The sequence below is a fragment of the Coloeus monedula genome (genome assembly GCF_965178545.1).
Source record: "Coloeus monedula genome assembly, chromosome: W".
Lineage (NCBI taxonomy): Eukaryota > Metazoa > Chordata > Aves > Passeriformes > Corvidae > Coloeus > Coloeus monedula.
Genome location: NC_138821.1, coordinates 23,384,429 through 23,410,995, shown reverse-complemented (window position 1 = coordinate 23,410,995; position 26,567 = coordinate 23,384,429). Strand labels below are relative to the sequence as shown.

At 40.7% G+C, this 26,567-nt stretch overlaps 1 protein-coding gene across 2 annotated transcripts; it reads left to right on the top strand.

Moving 5' to 3' along the window:
- Positions 1–2,754: 2,754 nt before the first annotated feature.
- LOC309584577 (AN1-type zinc finger protein 5-like) lies at positions 2,755–11,319 on the top strand. Of its 2 annotated transcripts, none has more exons than XM_082300665.1 (6): positions 2,755–3,148; positions 3,652–3,809; positions 4,202–4,313; positions 5,530–5,627; positions 10,745–10,870; positions 11,152–11,319. In XM_082300665.1, exons 1-6 carry the CDS (start codon positions 2,985–2,987, stop codon positions 11,298–11,300), a joined length of 807 nt encoding a protein of 268 aa, XP_082156791.1. In that variant the 5' UTR covers positions 2,755–2,984; the 3' UTR covers positions 11,301–11,319. The 2 variants fall into 2 exon arrangements, with proteins under 2 accessions (XP_082156791.1, XP_082156790.1); XM_082300664.1 differs by having other exon boundaries at positions 3,652–3,815.
- Positions 11,320–26,567: the final 15,248 nt, after the last annotated feature.

Sequence of the window (26,567 nt, the reverse complement as noted above, 5' to 3'; positions counted from 1 at the left end):
GATGTTCAAGCCATGAACCATAACATTTCAGTCTCTCACACCAAGTTTCTGAGAAAAGTTCAGGAAAGCAGATACATAATGGTATTCGCTTAGGTTTTCAGGGTAATAGAACTGAATTTGTAAGGCCTTAGGTACTTACTGATCTCAGAAAAGTTAGTAAGGAAGAATTGGAGAAGTCTGTAATCTGTCTTTTCAGAAAACTTTACTTTTGCTGTTGGTTCAAAATATTAAATGGCATATTTTAGTGTTCTGATTATTAGATTAAACTCTGGAAAGTGTATTATAACCTAGTCAGGCAATACCTAGACCTTAAAGAGTGAAAAAGCAAAATTTCTTAAGCATTGGATAACAACTTGATCTTTTTTTTAATAAGCAGCATGTATTTCAGGTAGTGAAAGACTGTGCTGAAAAAGAGCTATAAAGACTCATTTGTAATATGTTAATATCAGCATTAATACCTAAAGCTACACTTAGTAAGTGCTGAAAGATTCTAATTTGAGAGCGGAGCAAGTCAAATGAGATTGATGATGATAGTGTATGTTACCACTTTTGATAGTGCTTTGAGTGTACCTGCATATAATAAGGCCAGAAGTAGTCTTTATTTGTGTTATAATAACACAGAGCTACAATAAAGATGAGAATATTTTTTTAAGGTCTTAGATTTTCTGTTGTGTCCACTGATTTGGTGTATGGCTGTAAAACTGCAAATTCTTAAGTGGTATATCAGAATAAGTACAAGTTTGCTTTGTAGTACTGAAACAAAGGTATAAATTGTTGAAATCCTGTGACCACCAGCAGGCAAGCAGATTGATTTTACTCTTTTCTCCTGCTGTTGATTTACTTTGATCCCAGAAGTTTAGATTAACTAGAAAAATACTGCTGTCAATTGCAGTTGTCATACTGTTGAGATATATGGTTACAGCTTGTAGTACGGCTTTTTTAAGTTATAAAAAGTATTTCTTTATACACTAGAGTTAATTAATGTTTGGTATGCTTGAGTTTTCATGAGCATCAGCAGACAAATATCCTGTTTTGTGGCTGCCCTTAAAGAAGAAGGCAGTAATCTGGAGTTTTCACTAAAATGTCTAAGTGCTATAGGCAGTACTTTCACTAAATCTAAATTTTTGGAGGGAAAGTGTGTCCTCAATTTGTAGTAGATTGCTTGATTATTATATTCTTAGTTCCCAATGGCAATAAAACTAGGATTTGGTTACTATATCAGTTTTTCTACTAGCCTTGTTTTTCAGAGGTCAACTGCCAGTGAAGATGAAGTATTTTTATTCCTAATTTGAGCAGTTGATGGCAGAGATGAGGGTTAGAATTATCTACCTTTGAGAGATGCAGAAGTCTGCCTATATTTTAGACAAAAGATTTAACTGGCTCTTTGGAAATGCATATAGTGTGTAAATGAATGTATTCAACAGTCTAAAATAGTTTAATTTTTCTTGGAAGAGCAAAATCTGGTTTAGGCATATTTCAGAAATGCTTTTGGATCATCTGTTTTGAGGGCCTACTGTATGCATGTTGTTGCTAGTTAAAATTCAGTATTGGCCTTTGTATGCAATTTAAGCAAAGTTAAAGGTCTTGTTACAGAAACGTCCCCTAAAGATATAAAATACAGTTTTAAAATGACTGTTGTCCATCCTTCAGTGATTTTTGTTCTGTTTAACAAATATGTTGTAAAATTACAAACTGCTAGCAATGTTATTAGCATCAGAATGATACAAGATCACCATTACTAAAAAGTGGAGTGGGGTGGCTGGTGTGGGGTCTGTAGCTCAGACCCAGGAAGCTGTGACCGGTCCGGAGAGATGGTCCCATGAGGAGCTGTCTTCCCAGGGCCCAGTGTCTTCCCTCAGCCATAGCGCCTTTGCAGAGAGGCTATCAGCTCTTTAGTGATTCTCAGCTCGTGATTTCAGTTCTTGCTCTGCGGGGCAATCTCCAGGCCAGACCAGGAGGAGAGAGACGAAGAGACTCGTATAGCAGTTCCGCATGGGGCAGCTTTATTAGTCCGCACCCCGCGAAGGGGAGGCCAGGGACGAGCTCTCTCTGGTCTGACAGGGGCAGAGGGCTAGATCTTATAGGGATACAGGGGGTAGGTGTCAGAGGGTAAAAGCCAGTGGGTTACAAAGGATCTGCATAGGGTCTCGTAGAGGATTCTGGGTTTGTCTTCTCACCGTAACTGAAAAGTGGTTGCCTTTCCAGGGGAGTTCTGCTGGGAGGTTATGCAATCTCCTTATCTCAGTAGGCCTCCCTCCAGGGCAGAGGCTGGGCATACCCCACAGTGGAGCAGTTCTTCTGGAGTCTGCAAAAATAAACTGTGCTAATTACCAACACTGTTTAGTAGACCCAAACTTGGTCTTGCTTGTTTTACCCATCTAGCTGTGCTTTGTTTGGGTTTTTTTTCTACCCTGTAAGTGCTCAGAGGTTAATAAATTTTTTGTTGGCCAATTAATTAAATATGGTCATAACCTGCACACATAGATTGGTGTCTGATAAGTATATTACTTCTCAGTATTACTGTGTGTATTGGGTTTGTGTGGCAAGGTTTTGGTAGTGGGGGGCCACGGGGTGGCTTCTGTGAGAAGCTGCCAGAAACTTCTGCTATGTCAGATAGAGCCAATGCCAGCTGGCTTCAAGATGGACCTGCTGCTGGCCAATCAGCAATGGTGATAGCACCTCTGTGATAACATATTTAAGAAGGGGGGGGGGGGGAACTGCTGCACAACAGCAGCTGGAAGAGAGGAGTGAGAATGTGTGAGAGAAACAACTCTGCAGGCTCAGAGATCAGTGGAGGAGGTGCTCCAGGTGATGGAGTGGGGGCTGTGACCCTGAGGGAAGCCCATGCTGGAGCAGGTTTGCTGGTAGGACTTGTGACCCTGAGAAGGACCCATGCTGGAGCAGTCTGTTCCTGAAGGATTGCACCTCATGGAAAGAAAAAGTGGAATGGACCCACACTGAAGCAGTTTGTGAAGAACTGCAGCATGTGGGAAGGACCCACATCAGAGACATTCATGGAAGACTCCCTCCTGTGGGAGGGACCCCACATTGGAGCAGGGGAAGAATGTGAGGAGGAAGGAACAGCAGAGACATGTAATGAACTGACTGCTACCCCCATTCCTTGTGATGGTGGGGGAATAGAAAAATTGTGAGTAAAGTTTAGCCCAGGAAGAAGGGAGGGGTGGGGGGAAGGTGTTTTAAGATTTGATTTTGTTTTCTCATTATTCCACTCAGATTTAATTGGTAATAAATTAATTTTTCCCAAGTTGAATCTGTTTTGTTTGTGATGGTAATTGGTGAATGATCTCCCCTCTCCTTATATCAACTCATGAGCCTTTCATTGTCTATTTCTCCACCTGTCCAGTTAAGGAGGGGGAGCAATAGGGCAGCTTGGTGAGCACCTGGCATCCAGCCAAGGTCAACCCACTAAACTATGATAATGTTTTTTACCTCTCTTAGATGTTCCTGACAATGTTACTTATCAATACAATTGAAGTATTGAATTATATATTAACATCCATATAGCCATCTTTAAAAATGCTGATATCACTTTTTGTGGGCAAGGTAAGCAGACCTACTTTAATTCTATAACCCTGTAATCGATTTTGGTGAAATGCCAGTCCTTAATGCAGTTCTTGGTTTTATTTACAGCACTGAAATGGCTCAGGAGACAAACCAGACCCCAGGCCCCATGCTGTGTAGTACAGGATGTGGATTTTATGGAAATCCTAGAACAAATGGCATGTGTTCTGTTTGCTACAAAGAACATCTTCAGCGACAGCAGAATAGTGGTAGAATCAGCCCAATGGGTAAAGGTTTGAGACGTGTTTTTTTTGTGTGTCTTGAAAACGTAATGTATAGGTGATGAGATGTATTCAGATCTTCTGATAGCTGCATATTAAAACTATTACTATCAAAGGGGATAATACTTTAAATCACAATAAGAATAAAAATGCTTTTTTGTGTAATGTATTCTGGCCCACTTGGTGTTGAACTTAAGTTGGATTTTTACTTACCCTCTGCTATGGTTGTGTTCTTATACAATCCTTTTGTTTTGGTCATTAACAATATAGTCTATATTAAGAAGATGCAGTAGAATGAGGAATTATAGGAAATGATTCATAACCGTATTAAAACCTGCTTGACTAACTTGTATCCTATACTTTGGTTATAATTAACTTCTCAAATTTCTGTTATATAGGGACAGCTAGTGGTTCAAACAGTCCTACCTCAGACTCTCCATCTGTACAGAGAGCAGATGCTAGCTTAAGCAACTGTGAAGCTACTGCTAGTAGCAGATCTGGAAAATCAAGGTAAGATTATAGAATCATTTAGGTTGGAAAAGACTTAAGATCATAGAGTCCACCCATTAACCTAACACTGCCCAGTCCACTGATGCCTTAGGTTTTAACTTTTATATTTTTCAAATCCTGTACTGCCTAGTGTGTAACTGAAGTTTCTTGTGGCCTGTTAGCTGCTATTCTCTCATGCTGGTTAGACATAACAAGCCTCTCCAGACTTGCTCTCCAAGGACACCCAGATTGTCCTAGGTCCAAAATGTGTAAACTAACATCTGAAGAGGAGGGCAAACTTGGGGTAGTTACATCATTAACTGGGGTTGTAATTGGAGAATTGATCCTGATATGCAAATGGACCAAACTTATAAAAGTGAAAAAACCCATGACTGGTGGTCCATCTTGGGTGTAGCCTTTGACCTGCCCAAGGTGTACCTCTGAAGGCCCTTCAAATAAATACCTACCTTTATTCCCTTATTCTTGTCTAGTCTGTTTTTAGGTAGCCACTTCAGGCATCACTACCACTAAACCATGTCCTTAAGTGCCACATCCACACAGCTTTTAAATACCTCCAGGGATGGGGACTCAACCACCTCCCTGGGCAGCCTCTTCCAATGCTTGACCACCCTTTCAGTGAAGAAATTTTTTCTAATATCCAATCTAAACCTCCCCTGGCACAACTTGAGGCCATTTACTCTTGTCCTATTCCTTGTTACTTAAGAGAAGAGATCAACTCCCACCTCGCTACAGCCTCCTTTCAGGTAGTTGTAGAGAGCAATAAGGTTTCCCCTGAGCCTCCTTTTCTCCAGGCCAAACACCCCCAGCTCCCTCAGCCGCTCCTCATAAGACTTGATTTCTAGACCCTTTACCAGATGAAGGTACTATTTTGAGGTTTGAATGAACTGTGAATATATAGCAAGTTACATTGCCCTATTACAGAGAGTTTCTGCAGAGGAAAAAGTGACAGTGCACTTTACAGTGCTTTATGAATCTTTATAAATTAGGACTAATTAGTGTTTGGTGTTGGACTATTACATTTACAAGGACATTTCTGGTTTATCTGGGGAAATATTTGCTACAGTTTGCCTAATTTCTTCTAGGGAAGAGAGATAGAAGTACTAGGTCAGGAACATGTATCAATAATAACTGATTGGGTAGTCTGATGGATTTTTACAGTTTAAGCTCTTATGTACTCTAAACTAATGTAATCACCCATTTCACTGTATGTAAACAGAAATGTGCCTGTTGCTGCTTTGCCTGTAATGCAACAAATGACAGAAATGAGCATTTCAAGAGAGGAGAAAGTATCACCAAAAACAGAGATCAAGCCAGGTATGTTTACAGAGTAACACTGGATACAACTGGCTTAACAGAAGCTGACAATTTATTTACTTTCTCTCCACTTTAGGGACAAGGATGTTGTGTGGGGCAGTACCAAATGCTTTGCATGAGTCCAGGTAGATTTTTTTTCTGTCACTCTTCCCATATTTGCCAATCCTGTAACCCTGTCATAAAGACCTCCATGATTTGCCCTTAGTGAAGCCATGTTGGTTGTCACCAATCCCCTCCTTATTTCCCATGTACCTTAGCATAGTCTCCAGGAGGAGCTGCTCCATGATTTTGCCAGGCACTGAGGTGAGACTGACTGGCCCGTAGTTTCCTGGGTCTTCCTTATTTCTGTTTATAAAAATGGGGGTTATGTTTCCCCTTTTCCAGTCATTGGGAACTTCACTGGACTGCCATGACTTCTCAATAGGATGGATAGTGACTTAGCCACTTCATCCACTAGTTCTTTCAGGACCTGCAGATGCATCTCATCAGGTTCCATGGACTTGTGTACCTGCAGGTTCCTTAGATGCTTTCAAACCTGATCTTCTCCTACAGTGGGTGCTTATTTGTTCTCCCAGTCCTTGCCTTTGCTATCCAGATTTTCATCCACCAGTGCCCCTAAGTCCTCTTATACATGGATGATCTCAATCCCTGCATCCCCTCAGCCTGTTTGGGGGTTGTCCTGACCCAAATGTAGGACTTTGCACTTTGCCTTGTTGAACCTCAGGAGATTCACATGGGTCTACTTCTTGAGCTTGTCCTGGTCCCTCTGAATGGCATCCCCTGTGCCTGTTTTGTGGTTACTGATGGCACTGCATTTTACAATGCCTGTGGTTAACTTATTGTTGTATTACTTAATAAAATTTAAAAATCATGTCCATGTCTGGAAACTTCTTTTTGCTCCCAAGTTCTTCAACCTTGTAGCAGGAGATCTGGTTTCCTAAAATTGAAGTGAAATAAACCTCATCTGGTAACCTGAGCTGGTGGTTGGCAAGAGAAATAACCATGGTGATGAAGAGGGCTACATGCCAACAGGACCTCTCTTAAGGCAATAAAACATGTTCTGGTGATAAAAGGCTTTGCTCCATATGAATAGGGTTATTGGTACTGAGGAGGCAGGTCTGCAGGTGACAGTAACAACCATTTTCCTGCCATCGTTTCAGTTTTTGTCTAGTGATTTATTCCATGGCAATCACTTTGAGTACTTTGCCTGATGATTAATACAGTGTGATTTCTGGCATAAAATTTATTTACTGTATACTAGAGGGAGCTTTTTGTGACAAGCAGTTGTCAGGATAGTATCTGATGAATGTGGGTACTAATGTCATTTCAGAAGAACTAAAACTTATATTTCATTTGAGACACAGTTTGGCGGAAAAATGGGGGGTTGTTTTTATGTGTGAGCTTTAGTTAAAGGGTGTTGTCCCTCTTCTAGCTGTTATGCAAAGCTACTTTGAGGACTTCATTATTAAAATCCATTATTAGATCTAACTCTGCTGGCATAAAAGTGGATGGATGCCTACTTTTTGCAGATGTTATCTGTGTTGAGTAATAAAGTTAACAATTCTGATTTAGGGCAACCTGTGCAATCTCCTTGTCTTGGGACCTTTTAGTTGCCCATTTCTGCATGTTACCTGTTTTTCTTTTTTGGAATATGTTTTAGTTGTGGAGGAAGGATCCTGTTTGGCAGCTCTTTTCGGAAATGGGCCTTTGCACTTTGGATTATCATCACTTCCTAGTTCCCAGGTTGCTGGTTATGGCAGTGAACGCCTGTCAGTTTCACAGAGTTCACAGAATATTATGAGTTGGAAGGGACCCAAAAGGATTTCAAGTCCAACTCTTAAGTGAATGGCCCACACAGGAATCAAACCTGTCACCTTGGTGTTACTAGCACCATGCTCTAACCAACTGAGCTAATCTCAGTCAGTATATTTATGTAGAGGAGGAAGTACATTTGTAGTAGTTGGTAACATTTTCCCTTAGATGGATTTGTTTATAATCTTTGTTTTGTGAAACAAAATTATTTAATACACTATCTCTTTGTCTTGATGGATCAGTGAGCTCAAATCTGGTCACTGCTGCACCCGTACTGCTTCTTGTGAGGTTTGTCCTCCGTTGGTTCAGGTGGTTCCTGCTATAAGTACATCCTATAACATGTAACTCCAATACCAGATTACAACAGTTTAAAGGCATATCCATTAAAATCTCTACCCTTGGTCCCTTTGTACCAGGCCATAGGGTTTAACATTGCAATGAACTCTTCCCCTTGCCCCTGGTCTGACTTGGATTTATTCACAGACTGCAGTCCCTTAGGAGTGTGCCTGCTCCAAGTGGATCTTTATCTATGAGCCAGAGTCTCTTTAGGGTATACCTTCTGCAGCACAGACTTATCCATAGCCACAGTTGCTTTGAGGTGCACCTGTTCCAGCATGGACTTTTTCATGGGCCACAATCCTTTCAGAGATGTACCTGCTCCCGTGTGGCCTTACCCACAGCAACAGTCCCTTCAGGAGTGTACCTGCTATATTATAGACTTATCCACAGCCACAGATGCTTCAAGGCATACCTTCTCCAGTGTGGACTTCTTGAGCCACAATCCCTTTAGAGGTGTACCTGCTCTGGCACAGACGTAACCATGGCTACAGATGCTTCAGGGTGTCCTGTTCCCATGGGGACTCATCCACAGGTCACAGTCCCTTTGACTTGAGTTCACACAGAGTTCCAGCCTGTCCAGGACAGCAGCAATGCCCAGGCCATTTGCCAGCCCATGTGCATGCATGGTCATTGCTGTTATCAAAATGTTCCCAGGCACAGCAAAGTAAGATGATAAGCAGTGAAAGCAAAAAGCAGCTACTAATGAGCACTAGACTTTAATTTGCAGTCAGGCAAGCAAGCCCATGGCAAGCCCAGGAGCCTGCTGATTACTAGTTAAACAGCAGTAACAGCTATAAATTTGACCTAGCACATTCCAGTTAAGTCTGTTGTTATCTCAAACCCTTCAAGCCCTTTGTTGGGTGCCAGAAAGGTCTGTTGTGGTTTAACCCTGGTAGGCAGCTAAGTACACACAGCTGCTCACTTGCTCACTCCCCCAGAGAATTGGAAGGTTCCCCTTTTCCATCTGCCATAGCTTACATCTAGCATTTCATTTTAAACAGACTGGTAATATAAAAAATCAAAAAGGAGCTTGACCATGCTGCTTGATTTGGGAGATGTTTAGTCAATTTCTTAATTCCTGTCAGCTAAGGTGTGTGGTATCCAACAGGCTTACACTGTGGTGTCAGTGTTTTTAACCTGATTTTCTTTGGTCATAGGCTTTCAACTAGATTATCTGATACTGAATACTACTTTCCTTGGGGTTTAAAGACAAGTTCAAAAGGTTATATCTGTTCATTTTGAAAATATTAATTGTCAAGACAAAGGAATTGCTTAATTTAAAAAAAAAAAGCAGCTGTCAAAATTACTCTGAAAAGTATCTATAGCAGTTATGATTGTAGTGCCATACCTTTGCTTTTTATTAATAGCATGCTTAAGTATGGAAAAAACATTATCTATCCAAGACTGGATAGTATTGTTGTCCTCAGAATTAGCAAAATAGTGTTGATGCTGAACTCCTCACACTTTCTAGAAGAATCTATAGAATATTCAAAAATAAAGTCAGTAAAGAGCTTGAGTTGTTCCCTAGGACTTACATTATAATATTGTATAAGAAAATACTGATTTCCTGTATAAGACTTTTTGGGTATGAGCACCGAAAGTTCCTTGTTACCTGTAAAAGTTTGTCACTACTGAATCTTGTTTACAATCTGAAATATAAACTGACTGGAGGCTCTCTTTGTTCACTTCTACAGTGAATTGTGAAATGGGGCTTGGATCTGTGAGGCTTTGTGTTAGTAATAATAGGCGCATGAACATAATACAAATATAATCTTATAAGAGCAGGTATTAATAGTAAGGATAATAAAAAGTTAGCTATAAGGGGTTCATGATGTTGAAAAAAATCCACTTTCAGAATGCAATGCTTACTGATCCAAAAGGATCTCAACTAAGAAATCATATTTGTGTGCATAAAGTTGGTTACAAAGTGAGTCCTTTAAACCTATATTCTCAATCATTAATTATGGAGTGTATTTTATAGTTTGCTCATTATCTTTTAAAACAGTAGATGTAATCATACAATTGAGTATCCAGGAAAACTGAACAGGGACAGACTCTCTGGGTTGTATGCATTAAAGTTTGTATACAAACACATCTCCCTTGTCTTTCCTCTGCACTAATTTGAGTATTAAAAGGATTTTTAAAACAACTGATAAAAAATTTAATTTTTCAAAGAAAACTAACAGATCCACAGAAGTTCACAGAAGGACCCATTTTTATCCTGAATAGAACTTGAATAAAAAGGGAGAAATGTAACCAAAAGTGTTCATGACAAAGGCAATTGAAAAATAAGCCATTTTGACTCAAACTGCTTGATCATTAAGGTTGAATACAGTACAAGGATTCTGATATCCAATGTAAATATGTACTTTTTTCTTCAAATTACTGAAAAAAGGTGTCTGAAACAAGGGCTCTTTTAAGCTGTGTGGCTTGTAGTAGTATGCTTGGTGTATCACAAAATCAGTGGTTTGAAACTCAAGAATATTAGGTGTTGTACTGTTTGACTGAGGTTTTAGATCATCTGCAAGTATAGTGGCAGAGTAACTTGGTACTATGACAAAAAAGCATTACTGTAAATGTCATTTGTTTCTAAAATATGTTCCTATTGACTATTTTCCACAAGTATCCCCTCTGTTCAACAACTTTGACAGTGTTGTTATTGTTTTAGATTAATTTGAACTGGATCATATTACTTTTAATATTGTGTGTACAGGACCTATATGGGTGAATACAGGTGATAACACTAGGTATCCTGTATTTTCTAGATGATGGAACAGTGGGGAAAACTTGATAATTTTCTGTAGAGATAAAAGAGAAGTTAATAGAATACCTATTCTACTTACCACTCCAGACAATAAACTTCGGGGTCTTAGTAGAGGGGAATTTACTGTTAATAAATACAAGCATGCTAGTGAAGTCAAGAGAAGGAAGAAAATAACCTTTATTTCTTTTGCTTGCTTTAATAGTTGTTACTCAACCAAGCCCATCAGTTTCTCAACCTAGTACTTCACAGAGTGAAGAGAAAGCTGCTGAACTGCCTAAACCAAAGAAGAACAGGTGTTTCACATGCAGAAAGAAGGTTGGCCTTACGGGTATGATAGTACTTTGTCAATACTGAATAGATTTATATGATTAGTTGCCTCTTACTAGATTAAATGTGTTGAAATCTGTAGGCATTAAACTTTTGCTTGCTGTTATAAAATCATTAATGTTAGATCCCTTAATAGAGCTGATATTTGAAAATATTCATTCCACTTAATCTGTTTGATACAGATGATGCACATACCCCCTTTGTACTGGCTAAGCCCTTAATTTATAGCTTTCTTAAGTCTGAAGCTTCCTAGTGATGTTGCTTTTCCTTTTCTTTATACAGGGTTTGATTGCCGATGTGGAAACTTATTTTGTGGACTTCACCGTTATTCTGACAAGCATAATTGTCCATATGATTACAAAGCAGAAGCTGCAGCAAAAATCAGGAAAGAGAATCCAGTTGTGGTGGCTGAAAAAATCCAGAGAATATAAACTAGTCTATTTGTGAAAAGACTGACTTTTGTTTTATTTTAATATGCCCTATGAAAGCATTAAAGAGCAGATGTATGGCCATTTTCCTTTGTTCTTCAAAGTTTTAATTTTAGCCTTGTCTGTCTTAATGTTTTTTCACAATGTTTGGGTGTTTGTTACAGGCAGAATTGGATAGATACAGTCCTTGAAAATGTATATGCTCTCCTCAGAATATGATTGGATGGCTAGAACCTGCACAGGAATACACAGGCACAGAAGACAGGCTCTAGTTCACATGTGCTAAACAGATGTTTACTTCATGTTTGGAGCAGATCTGCCTTTTGAGATGTTCAAGGTGTTTATGACTAGCCGAAGACTGTGCCTGTTTGGGAGAAGGATATGTCAGAAAGGCTGATGGTCTACTTCTATCCATTTAAAATCTTATTGTACTTTTATTTTCCATGCTCCGTTGTATTCCAGCAGAATATGAGACATGTAGAGGGCTCTACCATCCAGTAAGATGAGTGTTGGTGCCATATTTAATAAAAAGTCATTTAGCAATTGCAATGAGCAAAATGGAAAAAAAAATCTCATATGTATGAGAAGAAAACTATTTTAGAACAGATAACATTAACTTTAGAATAATTAAAATTATAATAATTTCCCAAAGGAAATGTCCTGTTAGAAATTTAAGAACTGTCCTGCAACAGTTGTCTGCTTTTCCTTGCATAGCTAATAATGTTGTATAGTGTTACAGTGGGGATACTGTAACACACGTATCAAACAACAAGGCCCGTGGAAAAGAAATAGATATGGACCGATTCTTGATAGATGTTTCAGAGAGATGTTTATTTCTCCAGCCGCATGGCTGAGGATCTGCTGAGGAACTGTTATAATCACGGGAACCGAGGGTCCTTGCCCGCGCAGGGGAACACAAAACCACCAGTGGGGAACAAGGCTGACCAGGGACTAGGGAAACCCCGTGTCTCCCCCCCCCCAAGGCCCCTCTCCCATGACTACATGGCAGGGGGGAAGGGACCCCAACAGTATAGCACAATATTGTGCTAAGATTGACTTAGAAAACCAAAGCTATGAGTGAGATTTTTAGATATACCACAGCAACCCTATCAAGTGACACATGCATCTATGTAAGTTGCAGAAGTATTTCAGCGGTTTATTATTCATGTGTTTCTTAAATTCAGCACGTTCTGGGTTCAAAAGACTATTAGGAGCTTTTTTCAATTAAAAAAAAAAAGTTTTAAATGTAACAATTGTTGTGTATGGGAATCATACCCAACATGACTCCTGTAGACTTAAGTGGGAGCTGGAACCACTCTTGGAAGGCTGCTTTATCATTTTTAATTATATTTGGGTGTAGGACTGTAGTGTTCTTGGGTGTATTGCATGGGCTCTGTTATCTACACCTTTGTATAATAACTAGAAAGGACAGTATAGTTCACTGATGCTTGTCTGGTAATATAATTTCTGTGTTATAATGGAAGGGGGTTTGTCATGTATGAAACTTGTGGTGGTTTTTTATATAATCAAGTATAGTGTAGACTAGTGTTGTAATGCCTCTTCTCGTGTATGTACACAAGATGCTACTTATGATTTTTATTGCAGTGTTCAATCTTAGTTTTTTAGTTCACTATTAAAAACATCAAGCTTTTGCTTTAAATTTGTTCTTTCAATTTAGTTATCAGATATGCAAGCATGTACAGATAGTTCATACTTTGGTATTGCACATAATCACATTATCCAGCACCTATGCTCTGCTGTATTATGTAAATAATAAAAATCATGTACAGAAGGAAATACTTTTTGTGGTAGTTCATTGGTTTCAGTTATTGCTGTAACTTAAAAGTGGCCCTGTGGAGGTTTGGATACAAAACTAGTACTATAAATTTTTTTTTTCTTAAAACATTCTAACCTCCTTATTTCTTATTTTGACATATTGACTTCTTTAAGATGACTTGTTGAGGTCAGAAAAGCATGAACAGCTGGAATAAAGGTAACTATTTGATGACTATATAAAGATGTCAGCAAACAACAATGTGGTTAAAAGGGAATGAAGGAAATATTAGTAGTAAACTTTAAAAGTTTCTGTTCTGTTGTGGGTTTTGGGTTGTTTTTTTTCTCCTTTTGGCTGCAGAAGTTATTTCCGGTGGATCTGTTCTAATACAGCCAGTATACCGACTAAATTGTTTTGTTAAAATCTTCATCAGAAGGCCTGGGCAGAGTTGTCAGGGTCTGTATCCAAATATGAATGTCATGTATGCCATACGTACCTTTCTCAAGGAGAAACAAAAGTACAGAGCACACAGCACATGTTGACTTGAAAGAAGCTATCTTTGCTGGTGAATAATACATAATAATTACTGCTGCCACTATATATGCTTCTGATAAGGGAACAAGGGCGTGTTCTGGGCCTTCATGCGCCAGGATGAATTTTATTTTTTTTAATTGTGGAACTGTTTTAAAGCATCAAAGTTATACTTTTTCTACCTTTTTGTATTAAATCAACTCAACTGCATCATAAAAAGCTTGTTCAGTTCGAGGATGGGTTTTTTTGTTTGCTTGTTTCGTGAATGCACCTTGGAACTGGATATTTGGGGAGAATGTGTCCAGATTTGTGATATTGTCAGGGTGAGAGTATTTTAGGAAAGATAACCATACTGATACTAGTACTTAGTGATTCTGATGGTCCCTCTTGCATTCATTTGCTTTTTTAATCTGCACAAAGGCTTGTTTAATTTAACTCAATAGATCTGAGGAGGAAAGTATGGAACAAGAAATCTCTCATTGTTCTATAAAATCATTAACTGTATCGTGTAAATTGCTGACAGGTGGGATAGGAGCCTGTATTCAAAACTAAGCTTTATTCTGTTAATAATTCATATAGAATCTATAATCATTCGGGAGCACTAATTCCATTGAGGCTCATTGAACTTTCAAAGAGGGGGAAGGCTGGTAAGTAAGAGTGGGTACTGAAAAGTCTGATAAATGGATCTTTACATTTTAGTGCAAACAGTGTGGTACATATCCCTTGGCAAAAATAATATGAATATAGGTGCAGAACACTGGATTTTAGTTGTTTGGTCCTTAAATGTAAAGTGATAAGTGATTATGACAAGATTACCCACCTAGTTGATCAAGGGAAGCCAATTGATAAGAGAAATTATGCATTACCACAACCTATGACAAAACAACCTTGGAAAGTCCTGGGAAATGCAGACTGAGCTCTGGAGGCATAGATAAGATAAAAGCAACCTTGCTAATTGCTAGAAACAAACTGCACATGTTCAAAACCAGGGGTCAACCAGAAGACACCACAATTTGGGAAACAAAGATCACCAAAGACCCCGAAAGAGATCCCTGAGGACCAAATAAGGACTTTTGATAGGGATGTGACTATGCAAAACAGGGCAATTAATATACATCAAGCAAGCAAGGATACCTGAAGAATATGTAAACAATGTATATAATAAAAAGCCTTACTTGTCTGTCTTGGGTTACACGAGATTAGAGGAAAAATTCCTCCTCTTTACTGCAGTAAAGAATATCTGCTTTCTAATACTCAAAACTGTGTTAGTTTCTATCTGGCCGAGTTCGGTATCAGAATTGGGACCCCAGATGGGACAATCTGACTGATTTCCCCTGGATCCCGGGATCTCTGGATCTTCATGCCAGCACCGGGACTTTCCTGGAGGAGACCACAGATCCCTGGTCCAGCCCGGGACACAGGTAAGATCCCACCTGTCAGTAAGGCATTCTTTCTGGGAACCCTGACCACAGGAGACGTGTGGATTTTCCAGCGCTGTGGGTGGGTTGTTTGGTATTCCAGAATTTGGTATTTGATTTTGTTATTATCGATAATTGTTTTGTATTTGTGTAACTGTTTTGTATTGTATTGTAACATTTTGGGGTCCCCTGTTCAGCGATGGGCAGTGGACAATCTAAAGGGGGCATTCTAAAAAGTCCCCACTTGGTTGTATTTTGAGAAACTGGGAAAAAAAATTGGTGAGCCCCCTGGGGAACAGCTACCAGGGAGAATTTGATAAAGTATTGTCATCAATAGTGGCCGTTGTATAAACTAGATTCTGGAGAAAAATGGCTACACAACGGAACCTTGAAATAATGTTTTTAAGATGAGAACAGAAATAGGCTGGAAATATCACAAAAGAAGCCCAAATACTGAAATGCAGAAACCCCCTTAAAAAAAAAAAACGAAAACAAACAAACAAAACAAAACAAAAAAAACCCACAAAAAAAAATCCCCCAAAACCCCCCAAAAACGTCCCTCCACAAACAGGTGAGAACTCTTAAACATAATCCACCCAAGAGAAATGGACTATGGAGAACTGCCTTGGCTTTGGGAATACTGAGAGATGCCTTCCAGGCAAAGTGGGGGGGAAAAGTGGCAGATTTAAATCCAAACCTTCTACAGAGAGAAAAAAAAAAAAAAACAATTCCAATTCCTTTGCAACACAGCAGGGAAAAAAACAGTCTTAAGTGCTGGTCGAACTTTGGGGCCCAGCTGGTGCATTCCTGCATAATGGTTTTCTGATAAGAATAGCCCCTATGTTTATCTGGCTGTAGGAGTAGAAAGACAATCTTTGAAAATCATTGAAACCTCTTTAATTACTCCTATGAAAGTTGAAAAACTAAAGTTTTAAAAATAAAAATTGAAATTGTTTAGCTGGCTTTAATAAAAAGGTATTATCTGTTACACTGCTAAAATCCGTTTTTGATGTAATCAAAAATTTGGAACAAATGGCATTTTATTTAAGATGCATTCTGCTTACAATTCTCCTGTTTGGCAGGTGAAAAAAATCAGACAGGAGATGACATTTAACAATTGATTATTAGAGGCTTAATGCTAACACAGGACATTTCACTGCAGCTGTTGCAAATATTGCAAACCTCACTGCTACACTGCAGGCATCTGCAAACAAATGGATGGCAGTTTGGGATAGAAAAGACATGTTAGCTTTACAACAGCCATATAAACCTTGTCCTATAATGGATACCCCTGCATTTACCTCAGACTCTGAAATTAAAGATGTCTGATTCACTGATGCCTTAGCCAAACCCACTGATGGTAAATGGAAGTAAAGAGAAGTTGCTCTTAACACTGAAAGAGTGGAACTAGTAGAAGAAGGAATAGGAAGTGCACAGGTGGGAGAGTTGAAAGCTGTATTGCTGGCAGTAAAGGAGAAAGCAAGGATGGTGTATGTTGATTCTTATGCAGTCTGGGCTGGTGCCACACAGTGGTTGTGTCAGTAGACGTGTTAAATTGGCAAGTGAAGGGAAAGAGCTTTGGCAGAAGGAAGATCGGAAAAGGTTGTCACAGGCTCAGTCCCGACAAATCCACGTAGGATGGGTCAAAGATCATGCCAACCAGTCATGGTCAAATTACCCCAAATTGGGACTGTACCTATGACTCTAACAAACACTTGAAGACTATTAGTCTGGGTGGCTACTGACTCTGATGGCCATCAACACAGAATCAGTTCCTGATGGATATTTCCAACATTCTGAACTACTTTTATAATTGTGTAAGTTGGGTTTTTTAGCTTCTTTAATAACCTTGGATGTTCAAGTATATCCTCACCAGACAGAAAACTGGTTGTATATCTGGATGTGAGACAAGGAGCTGTTCAAGCAGCAGTGAAAAGGACTTCTGATTACCTACACGGCTGTGGAAACTACAGGCAGAGATTCCTAAAAACCTCCTATAAGCGAATAAAGCCAGTTCCGGACACAGAGAAACTGTACTGGACAGCACAGTAACTAATGAATCTGCTGTAGCTAAAGCTGCAACAGAATCAGAAATTCTAAAGGTACAATCATTGTATAGTTTACCTTTTTATGTTTACAGGCCAATGTTTTCAATACTGTAGCATGGCTGTTCGCACCTGGATTAGTCAGTGTCTTGGGGTGACTTTATGATGTGTATCCCCTATTGATGCTCTATGCCCAGAAATTATTTCTGTGCCTTTCTGTGCCTTTAAACTGAGGCCGAGAGGGGGGAGAGAAAAAAAAAACGAGCAAATTTTTCAAAATGGTTGTTCAAGGACACAGATACATACTCCTCTGTGTGAAAAACGAGGTTCACTCTCCTGTTAGAATGTAAAGAGTTTAATATAAAGACAATAAGAAACACATAAAATAAAGCAAAGAGATAATGGCCGGGTGCCTTGGCGCTCTGCCAAGAGCACACCTGATGCTAGAGGTGAGTCCTTTTTATACCATTTTTACTGTCTGTTCTCTATTCATATTAAAACTTTTCTAGGAACTGTTCTGCATGGCCACTCCTTGGGTCCGCCTTTTTAGAGCATGCGTAGTCTTCAGCCTTGCGGTTTTATTTCTTTTGATTCTTGGGGTTGGGCCCGCTAGGTAAGAGTCGATGGTAGGGTGGATCTCTTAATTCTCCAGACAGGGCTGATTGCAGCTTTGGGCCTCTTTGCCCCCCGGGCAGAGCGATGATAAGGGTTCTCGGACTCTCCTGGCCGGGCAGAGTAGCCTTTGGGTCCTTTTGTTCCCTGGACAAAGTGTTGATTAGCAGCTTCTCAGGCCTCATCCTCTGCTCCCTTGGAGGTTATCTTACTTGCTCACACTTGCTAACATTCTTGCTAAAACGAGAGAAAACTACATCCACACAGCAAAAAGCATTTCTAACATTATATAATATCTACCTTAATACTTTGCCAGAAGCCAATATTATAATATATGTTTATAACAATCCCCCCTTTTTCTATTTTATAAATCATTTGGCTTGAGCAATATTTCTTTTTTCTTGGCTTCTAATGTCTGTTCGTTCTTTTCACAGATTAATTTGGCTTCTTCGAGAGGGTCTTTTATATCACTCTGTCTTTTTAATACCATAATTTTTTGTGCTGTTCTAGACATAGCCAACTTTGGGTCAGTAGGCATTGCCACAACTTGCATGCCTTGAACTACGCTGGTGATTAGCCGAATAAAGCAGGGGATCAAGCAAGGGAGAAATATTAGACCAGCTGTAGCACATAAGAGGAAGAAGCCTAGCTTCTTCCACCATTCTTTCCCCAATATGTCATCCCACCAGTTAGCAGTCATCATCGATTCTCATTTTTGGACTGGTACATGGGCTATTTTTCTGATATTGTTGGCGATATCTAGAACGGCATCCCCATTGTCATCAATTTTTAAACAACATTCCGATGTATTGAACTTCCCGCACACACCCCCTTCTTCAGCCAGTAAATAGTCTAGAGCCAGCCTATTTTGATATATTGCAGCCCTGGTTTGGCGTTGCTGGCTGACTATTAATTCCATAGCCCCGGCTGTTTCCTTGGTTATGATTTCTACAAGAGCTTGGAGTCTGATGATACGATTTAGCATGTAAATTGGGGTTCGATATCCTCAACTTCCATCTTGTGCTCAGGTAGCTGGCCCATATGTTTCTAATATTCATTCAGGGGGCCATTCCTCATCTTTCCATTTTTGGAATCCTTCAATTAAATCTCTTATTTCTTTTGAAGTCTTCATAGACAGGTATTCCTAATTGATCTCCCTTTGGTTCTGGTAAAAGGAAAAACCTTGGTTGAATGATTCCTAGTGTACAACTCCCTTTCTAATGTGAAGGGAGTCTTGGGTATGCCCTTTTCCCACATATCTAAAATAAGCCATCTGGTGCTTTCCAATAATCACCTTCTTGTTCCCAAATTTTCTGTAATCTAATATTTTTCCCCTTTATGCATACAAATACCTAATTTGGACGAGTCATAACAGTGACTGTTGATATGGGTATGAGTAATAAGAAAGAAGCCCCGGTGTCTTTCCATGTAAAGCTTTCGATAGCATTTGTAACATGGTCTTGCTGGTGTCCCAAAAGGGACCAGGATAAGTGACAAAAGAAGGAATAACAGAGGTCCGGCATGGCTTATACTCCCACCTCCCTTGCCTATGAGGTTGCAACCCATAGCAGGTGTATTGGATCTTCTCAGTGGCGAGTACAGTGGCCAACCCGGTCTTGCCCTCTATTTCCTTGTCACTTCCTTTGTAGCTTTTAGGCAAATTTCTTCTGGCACCTTTTTTAACTGTAGTATCTTAGGTATTTCCCATTCAACAGGCACTGGCAATTTCCATTTGCAGAGCAAAGTTATTGCTTTTGTTGCTTATGATTTTGTCTGGATAAGGGGATTGATTTGTGCTTGACACCTTTTACAACTAGGGTGTCGGTGGTGTGAAATGCCAATTTCCCTCCAGATTAATTACTTATATTTGACCTGGCTGGCATGCCCCATGTTAGAATGATTCAAACAGGGTATATGATGTGGCACTGATGGAAGTTGTGATTCTCCCCCTTCTCAATACAAATCACAGGCTAGAATCAGAACATGAGAGTTCCCTGTTTGATACAGTCCCAACCCTTCCTGTTTGAAGTGAGAATATTCTTCCCCAAGATGTCCCAGAATTTGTCCAGGGGTCACTGATATAAATTTGTCTTTTACTTCTCAGTTAGGTGTGATTCTTTGCATATCCCTTGGATTATTTAGATTGTTCTAGTTCGTTGCCACCTGGCCTCTGTTTAAGAATCAATTTGGTGTCACCTGGTTTGGATATTACAGTCCACTCTTCAGGTTCTTTTACAGGTCCTTTGATTCTGCTGGCATGGATCCACCCTCGTTCCTTGGTCCGGATTGCGGCCTCAGTCGTCAGCAGTACCTGAAAAGGACCCTCCCATTGTGGGGTCAAAGATTGTTCTTTCCATGTTTTTACCAGTACCCATTCCCCTGGGTAGATATTATGAATTTTGAACTCCAAAGTTGTGGTTTGAGGGATCATTCCTTTCAGCCTCAAATTTTCAAGTGTTCTGGCAATTCTGGTGACATATTTTTTGACACTTGCTTCTCCCACTTCATAAGTGGCTGTTTCATGTTGAGTGGTAAGGAAGGGTAATCCGAACATCATCTCATAAGGAGATACTCCCAGATCTGACCTGGGCTGCGTTCGGACTCTCGACAGAGCCAAAGGTAAGCATTTTACGCATGACATTTGAGTTTCAATCATTAATTTTGTTAAAGTTTTCTTCAAAGTCTGGTTCATTCTTTCTACTCGGCCTGAACTTTGTGGGTGCCAGGGGGTATGTAATTCCCATTTTATTCTCAAGGCTTGAGTTATTTGTTGTAAGACTTTGGATGAAAAATGTGTTCCTCTATCTGAGTCTATTTTATTAACCATTCCATATCTGGGAATAATTTATTCCAGAAGGGTTTTGCATACTACGTTAGCTGTAGCTCTGGTAGCAGGAACTGCTTCTACCCAATGAGTTAGATGGTCTACTATTACTAATAGGAACTTTCATCTTTGTACTTGAGGAAGTTCAGTGAAATCTACTTGGATACTTTGGAATGGTCGCAGAGCTAACTCGCGGCCTCCTAATGTTGTTTTTCTCATTATTTTCCTATTGACTCTTTGGCAAGTTATACAGTTCTCAGTTATTTGTTTTGCTACCCCAAAGATTCCAATACACCCATAATTTCTCAGAAAATGATCACACAAAGCTTGAGTGCCCCAATGAGTTTTTTGATGCATATCCTCTAATATTCTCTTAGTGAGTGGCTTATTAAGTAACTGTCTCCCATCAGGGAGTTTCCATTTTCTAGATTGATCTTGTTCTCCCCCTATCTTAAATAATTCTTTCTCTTCTTCTTTACTAAATTTGGGGATTTCCAATTTTCCCCTTTCTGGGGTCAGGATTAACATAATTCGTTTAGTCCAATTTTCTGCTGCATCTTTGGCTTCTTGGTCTGCTAGATTATTCCCTCTTATTTCTGGGGTCATCCCTTTTTGGTGTCCTTTGATATGCATTACAGCTATTTCTTCAGGCGATTTTAATGCCTCCAACACTTCTGAAATTAGGCCTTCATGTACCAGTTCCTTCCACTTTGAATTTAGTAAAACCCTTTCTTCCCAGATCTTTCTAAAGGTATGTATTAACCCAAAGGCATACTTTGAATCAGTATAGATGGTCCCCTTTTTGTGTGCTAAATGCTCCAGTTCTCTCTTTAGAGCATATAATTCACAAGATTGCGCCGACCAATTTGAAGGTAGTTTTCCTTTTTCGATGGTCTGCATATTTATCCCATCGACTAAGGCAAATCCTGACATTCTTTTTCCTTGCAAGCATCTGGATGAACCATCCACATATATTCTTTCCCCTTCTAAGAGGGCTTGTTCTTCTAGATCTTCCCGAACTTTTGTTTGGTATTGAATAATTTCCAAGCAATCATGTGCCAGGTCATCTTTTGGTTCTCCATAGAGGAATTGGGCCGGATTGAGGCTTTTGCTTGTTTCTATACTTAGATCATTACTGTTGTCGCGGGTTCGGTTTGTAACCGGGCGGAAACACCAATTTAGTGTAGTGGTTTGGTCCAAAATACTCATTACTGTTTATCTGCTGTGAGATAAGAATTAGGAGAAATGCAAAGCAGGCACCAAACTTGAAAGAGTATAAAGAAGTTTATTAACAAACCTAAAAGGGGAAAAAAAAAAAAAAAAGAAAAAAAAAATTATGCCACCTTCAGAACTCTCCTCCTCCCCCCACCTTCCTCCCTTCTCCCACTGACAATGTAAAAAGTAAAAAGACAACCCTTAAGATGTTCAGTCTGTTTACCACTTCCATAATAACCTTGTTCAGTCCATTTAGGAAGAGAAGTCTCTTCTTGCTCATGCTATGAATGAAAACAGTATCACAACGAGACAGCCGCCCACTTCCAAATATTGTTCAGTCCATTTAGGAAGAGGAGTCTCTCTGCCTGCGTGTGAGTCCTTTGCCCTGACTTGCAGCTTTTCCCGCAACTGCTTTCGAGGGTCCACTCTTGAAGTTTCTTGGGGTACAATTTTAAGGTTGAGCCATTCAGAAACAAAAACAGAGGCCCTTCTCCTTCCCTGGGAGCAAAGGGTCTTCATCATCTTCATCGTTAGGACTATCTATGGGAGCATCTCTAGGGACTGAGGTTTTCTCCTTTCCCGTTTGGAGCAAAAGTCCTCATCTGGTTCATCTCTCCCTGTCCAAACTTCTCGTGAAATTACAGCTGTGTCAGCATCTGCCTATCTCGGCGCAGGTGCTTTTGCTTACGAGTTGAACACTCCACCCCCCATATCTTCATGAAATTACAAACGGATACTCTGATATATCATAGCTTCACAACAGAATTTCAGCTTTAAGCATCTCCTCTCTCTCTTCCCTCAGGTTTTCAGCTCTTCACAGCAGTAAAAGGGTTAATCTCACCTCGGCCTTGCAGCTTTGCAGCTGGAATGTTGAATGTTTCTTATCGCAGTGGAGAGGGGAGAGAGCCGAGCCGCTCCGGCTGCCCACGGCAAGGCAGTGGGGGGGGGTTCCATGGCTGGAACAGGTCCATGGCTTCAGGATGGCCGTGGCCCAGCCCGGCCCGGCCCAAGCAGGGCCTGGCCGGGCCCGCTGGCCCCCACACGGGGCCTGCAGCCACCTGTGCCAGCGCCAGAAATGAGAGAGAGCTTGGGGGGGGAGTTTGCCTATTCTTAAATGTGGATCACAGAGGTGGTCACAACTTTAAGTGGCTTACAGAATTGTCCATATTCAAACTGGCCAGCTGATAGGTTCTATCAGTTCCCAGAGGAAACTGTAAGCACCCGTTAGCAAGGACACCCCTTCCGGGACTATGCTTGCTAACCTATGACAACTGTCAATCAGAATTGCTTCATATTTTAGTATCTTGGAGTCTGTTAACCATTTTTCAGCTTTTTGATTTAGCACATTTCGGACCGCATGGGGTGTGTATACAATCAGTTTACTTCCAAAGGTGAGCTTACGGCTCTCCTCCACCAAAATAGCAGTAGCTGCTATGGCTTGAATGCATACTGGCCAGCCACGGCTTACTGGGTCCAATAGTTTAGATAAATAAGCTATTGGTCTTCTCACCTCTCCCCATTCCTGGACTAATACACCATGAGCTACTCCATTTTCTGCATTCACATATAAATGAAAGGGTTTTTCTAGTGAGGGTAAGCTTAGGGCTGGTACCGAGGCTAGTTTCAACTTCGGTTTTCTAATTTATTATCATCATCTTTGGTCTATTGTATATTGTCTCCCCCTGTTAATTTTTCATGTAAAAATTTTACTGCTTGTGTATATCCTTCAATCCATAGTCTGCAGTATCCCAGTAGCCCCAGCAGTCTCCTAACCTCCTTTTTTGAAGAGGGAGGAGGGAGGGATAAAATCCCTGTAATTCTTTCAGGACTTAGTTTTCGGCTACCTTTGCTTATCAGGTGGCCAAGATATTTTACTTCTGATTCCACAAACTGTAATTTCCTTTTTGATGCCCTTAGTCCCTTTTCCCCAAGAAAATTTAGAAGCTTTATAGTAGCTTCTTTAACTTTAATTTCATCTTCTCCTGATATTAGAAGATCATCTACATATTGGATAATTTGTATTCCTGGGGGAGTGGGGAAGGTTTGTAATATTTCTCCCAAGGCTTGCCCAAATAAATTTGGGGCCTCACAATACCCCTGTGGCAGTTTAGTCCACCTCAATTGGTTCTTTTTCCCTGTGTTTGGATCTTCCCATTCAAAGGCAAAAATATCTCGGCTTTCCTCTGCCAGTCGGCAGGCCCAAAAGGCATCTTTAAGATCCACCACACTACACCACTGATGTTGAGGTGGAATTTTACTTAAAAGAGTGTAGGGATTAGGAACCATAGGGTAGCAGGCCCGTGTTCTTTTGTTTACTTCTCTTAAATCTTGCACTAATCTATAATTTCCATCAGATTTCTTCACTGGGAGAATAGGAGTATTATGAGGGGATTTACAAGGTTCTAGTGTCCCATTCTTTATTAATTCTTCTATTACTGGTTTTAAGCCTTTTCTCCCTTCTAAAGATATAGGGTACTGACGTACACGAATGGAACATTCTTCTTTTTCAATTGTGACCCTTATGGGGTCAATATCTAGTCCACCCCTATTCCCTTCCCCAGCCCAAACTTCTCTGTTAATTTTTCTTTCATCTTCTTGGCTAAGTTTTAACACTTTGGCCGTCATTCTCCCTTCTTCTGGTATGACTCCAATCCCCAGCTGGATTTGTAAATCCCTTCCCAATAAATTGCTGCCAGCCCCAGGAACTAACAAAACATCCCCTATCCCTATTTTTGTTTCCCCTTCAATAACCACATCTTTAATGACAGGGACCTTAAATCCTTCCCCCTTTGCTCCCGTTACTTTTACTATATCATTACTTACATCACACCCTTTTGGAATATTCATCACACAAGTCCTTTCTGCCCCAGTGTCAACTATAAATTCTAATACTTCCTCTTGGGGGCCTACTTTTAAAGTTATCAAAGGCTCCAGATGGTATTTATCCCCCAAAAAATAGAGCCCATGACTTCCTTATTTTTCTTCTGTGTGTGTCTCTTGAAATATTTTCAGATCCCTCCGGACATATATATCTTTTGAGCTTCCCTTACTAGGTCTTGTAATGGTTTCTTATACCAGTCTTCTATTTTTTCCAATTTTTTCCTAATATCTGGCCAGGCATGAGTGACAAAGTTAACTCTTAGCAGGGCTTGCCCTGCTAGGGACTCCGGGTCTACCCCAGAGTATTGTTTCATATTCTTTCGGAGCCTCTCCAGCCACTCACTCGGGGTTTCTTCCTTCCCTTGCTGCCCCTCAAAGGCCTTTCTGACATTTTGTCCTCGAGGTGCCCCTTCTTTTATCCCCTTGATTATCAAGTTACGATAATCATTCATATGTCCCCTCCCAGCTTCATCATTTTGGTTCCAGTTAGGAGGTGTAATGGGCATTTTCTGATCCCCGGGTGGACCTTGTTGGTTTTCTCTTTCCCAAATTTTTATGCCAGCAATTCTAATCCTTTCTCTTTCCTCTTGGGAGAATATTATTTTCATTATTGATTGCATTTCTTCCCAAGTGAAAATGTTGGGACCTAGGAACTGGTCCAACTGTTCAGCTGTACCTATGGGGTCTTCTAATAATCCTTTAATTTCCTTTTTGAAATTCCTAACCTCTGTAGAGGTGTCTCGGTTTTGAAAGACAGGTGTCTGCTAAGGAAGGCAGAAGCCCCCCTTGAAGTGGCAGATATAACCCTTTTTCCCTCCAAGTTATTATATTTTGAAATCAAGGGCCTTTAGGCAAAGATGTGGGAAATAGGAATAACAGTTCTTTACTATATATATATATATATATATATATATATATGTATATGTATATGTATATGTATATAACCAGTCAAACAAAACAACAACAACTATGGCAGTAACAGCACACACAAACCCAGTCCCAGCCTTCTCGGCTGTCAGGCTATTTCCCCTCGGGTGCAGTTCCGCTCGCAGCCGGCAGGGGCGCTGGCGGCTCCCGGTGAGCAGGGCAGGTGCGATGGTTCCCCCGCGGCTGCAGGGGGCGCTCCGGAGCGAGCTCGGGAAACACGCGGCACCCGTGCCCTGGGATCCCGGGAAGGGAAGGAACAAAGGCTTCACAAACCCCTGAGCAGCCGATCCCGGACTCTCAGGAACAGCAGGCTGGAAATGGCAGGCGGGAACAGCAGGCTAAAGCGGCAGGCTAGAGCGGCAGGGACGAACGCAAATCCCGGGTGGCAGGCGAGATGTATCCAGATGGGAGAACCCCACGGATGCCCAGGCAGGCAGGGCGAGCAGGGCTACAGTGTAGCGAAAACTCGAAGCAGCAGCAGTGGGGCAGGGCAGCCACAGCTCGGCCTCCAGCAGGGCAGGAAAAGCGGCTTTTGGGGTCCCGGCGTTGTTTCCAGCAGGAAGAGAAGAACGGCCAAAAAGAAAGAAACAGCAGCTCCTTTCTCTGCAGCTTCTCTCTCCGGACGCTCAGAGCGAACTGCCCCCACACCCAGGTGTAGACAAAAAAAGTAGCCAGGCCCGCCCCACTCCCTTTTTTGTCTTTCTTAAGTACAGCTATTTGTCCCCTAGCAACATGCATATGGGAGAAAATTCCTTTAACAGAAAAAAAAACCTAAGACTAAACTAAAACCCCAACAAGAGGCTAGAGGGGCATTCACAAAGCCAGTTCCCCCTCCTCCCATAGGTACTTCTCTTAATGGAAATAAATGAATTTCTCGGCTTCCCTCTGTTTGTTTAGCAATGGAGGGATTGTTGGGCTGCCTCTGAGCCTTAATGGCACCTCTTGTATTCTGGTATGGTGCTCCTTCGTTAAGAAGAGGGTTTATTTGGGAAGAAAGCACCGAACTCCCCTAGGGAGGAGGGGCAGATTCAGAGTCCGGTGCTG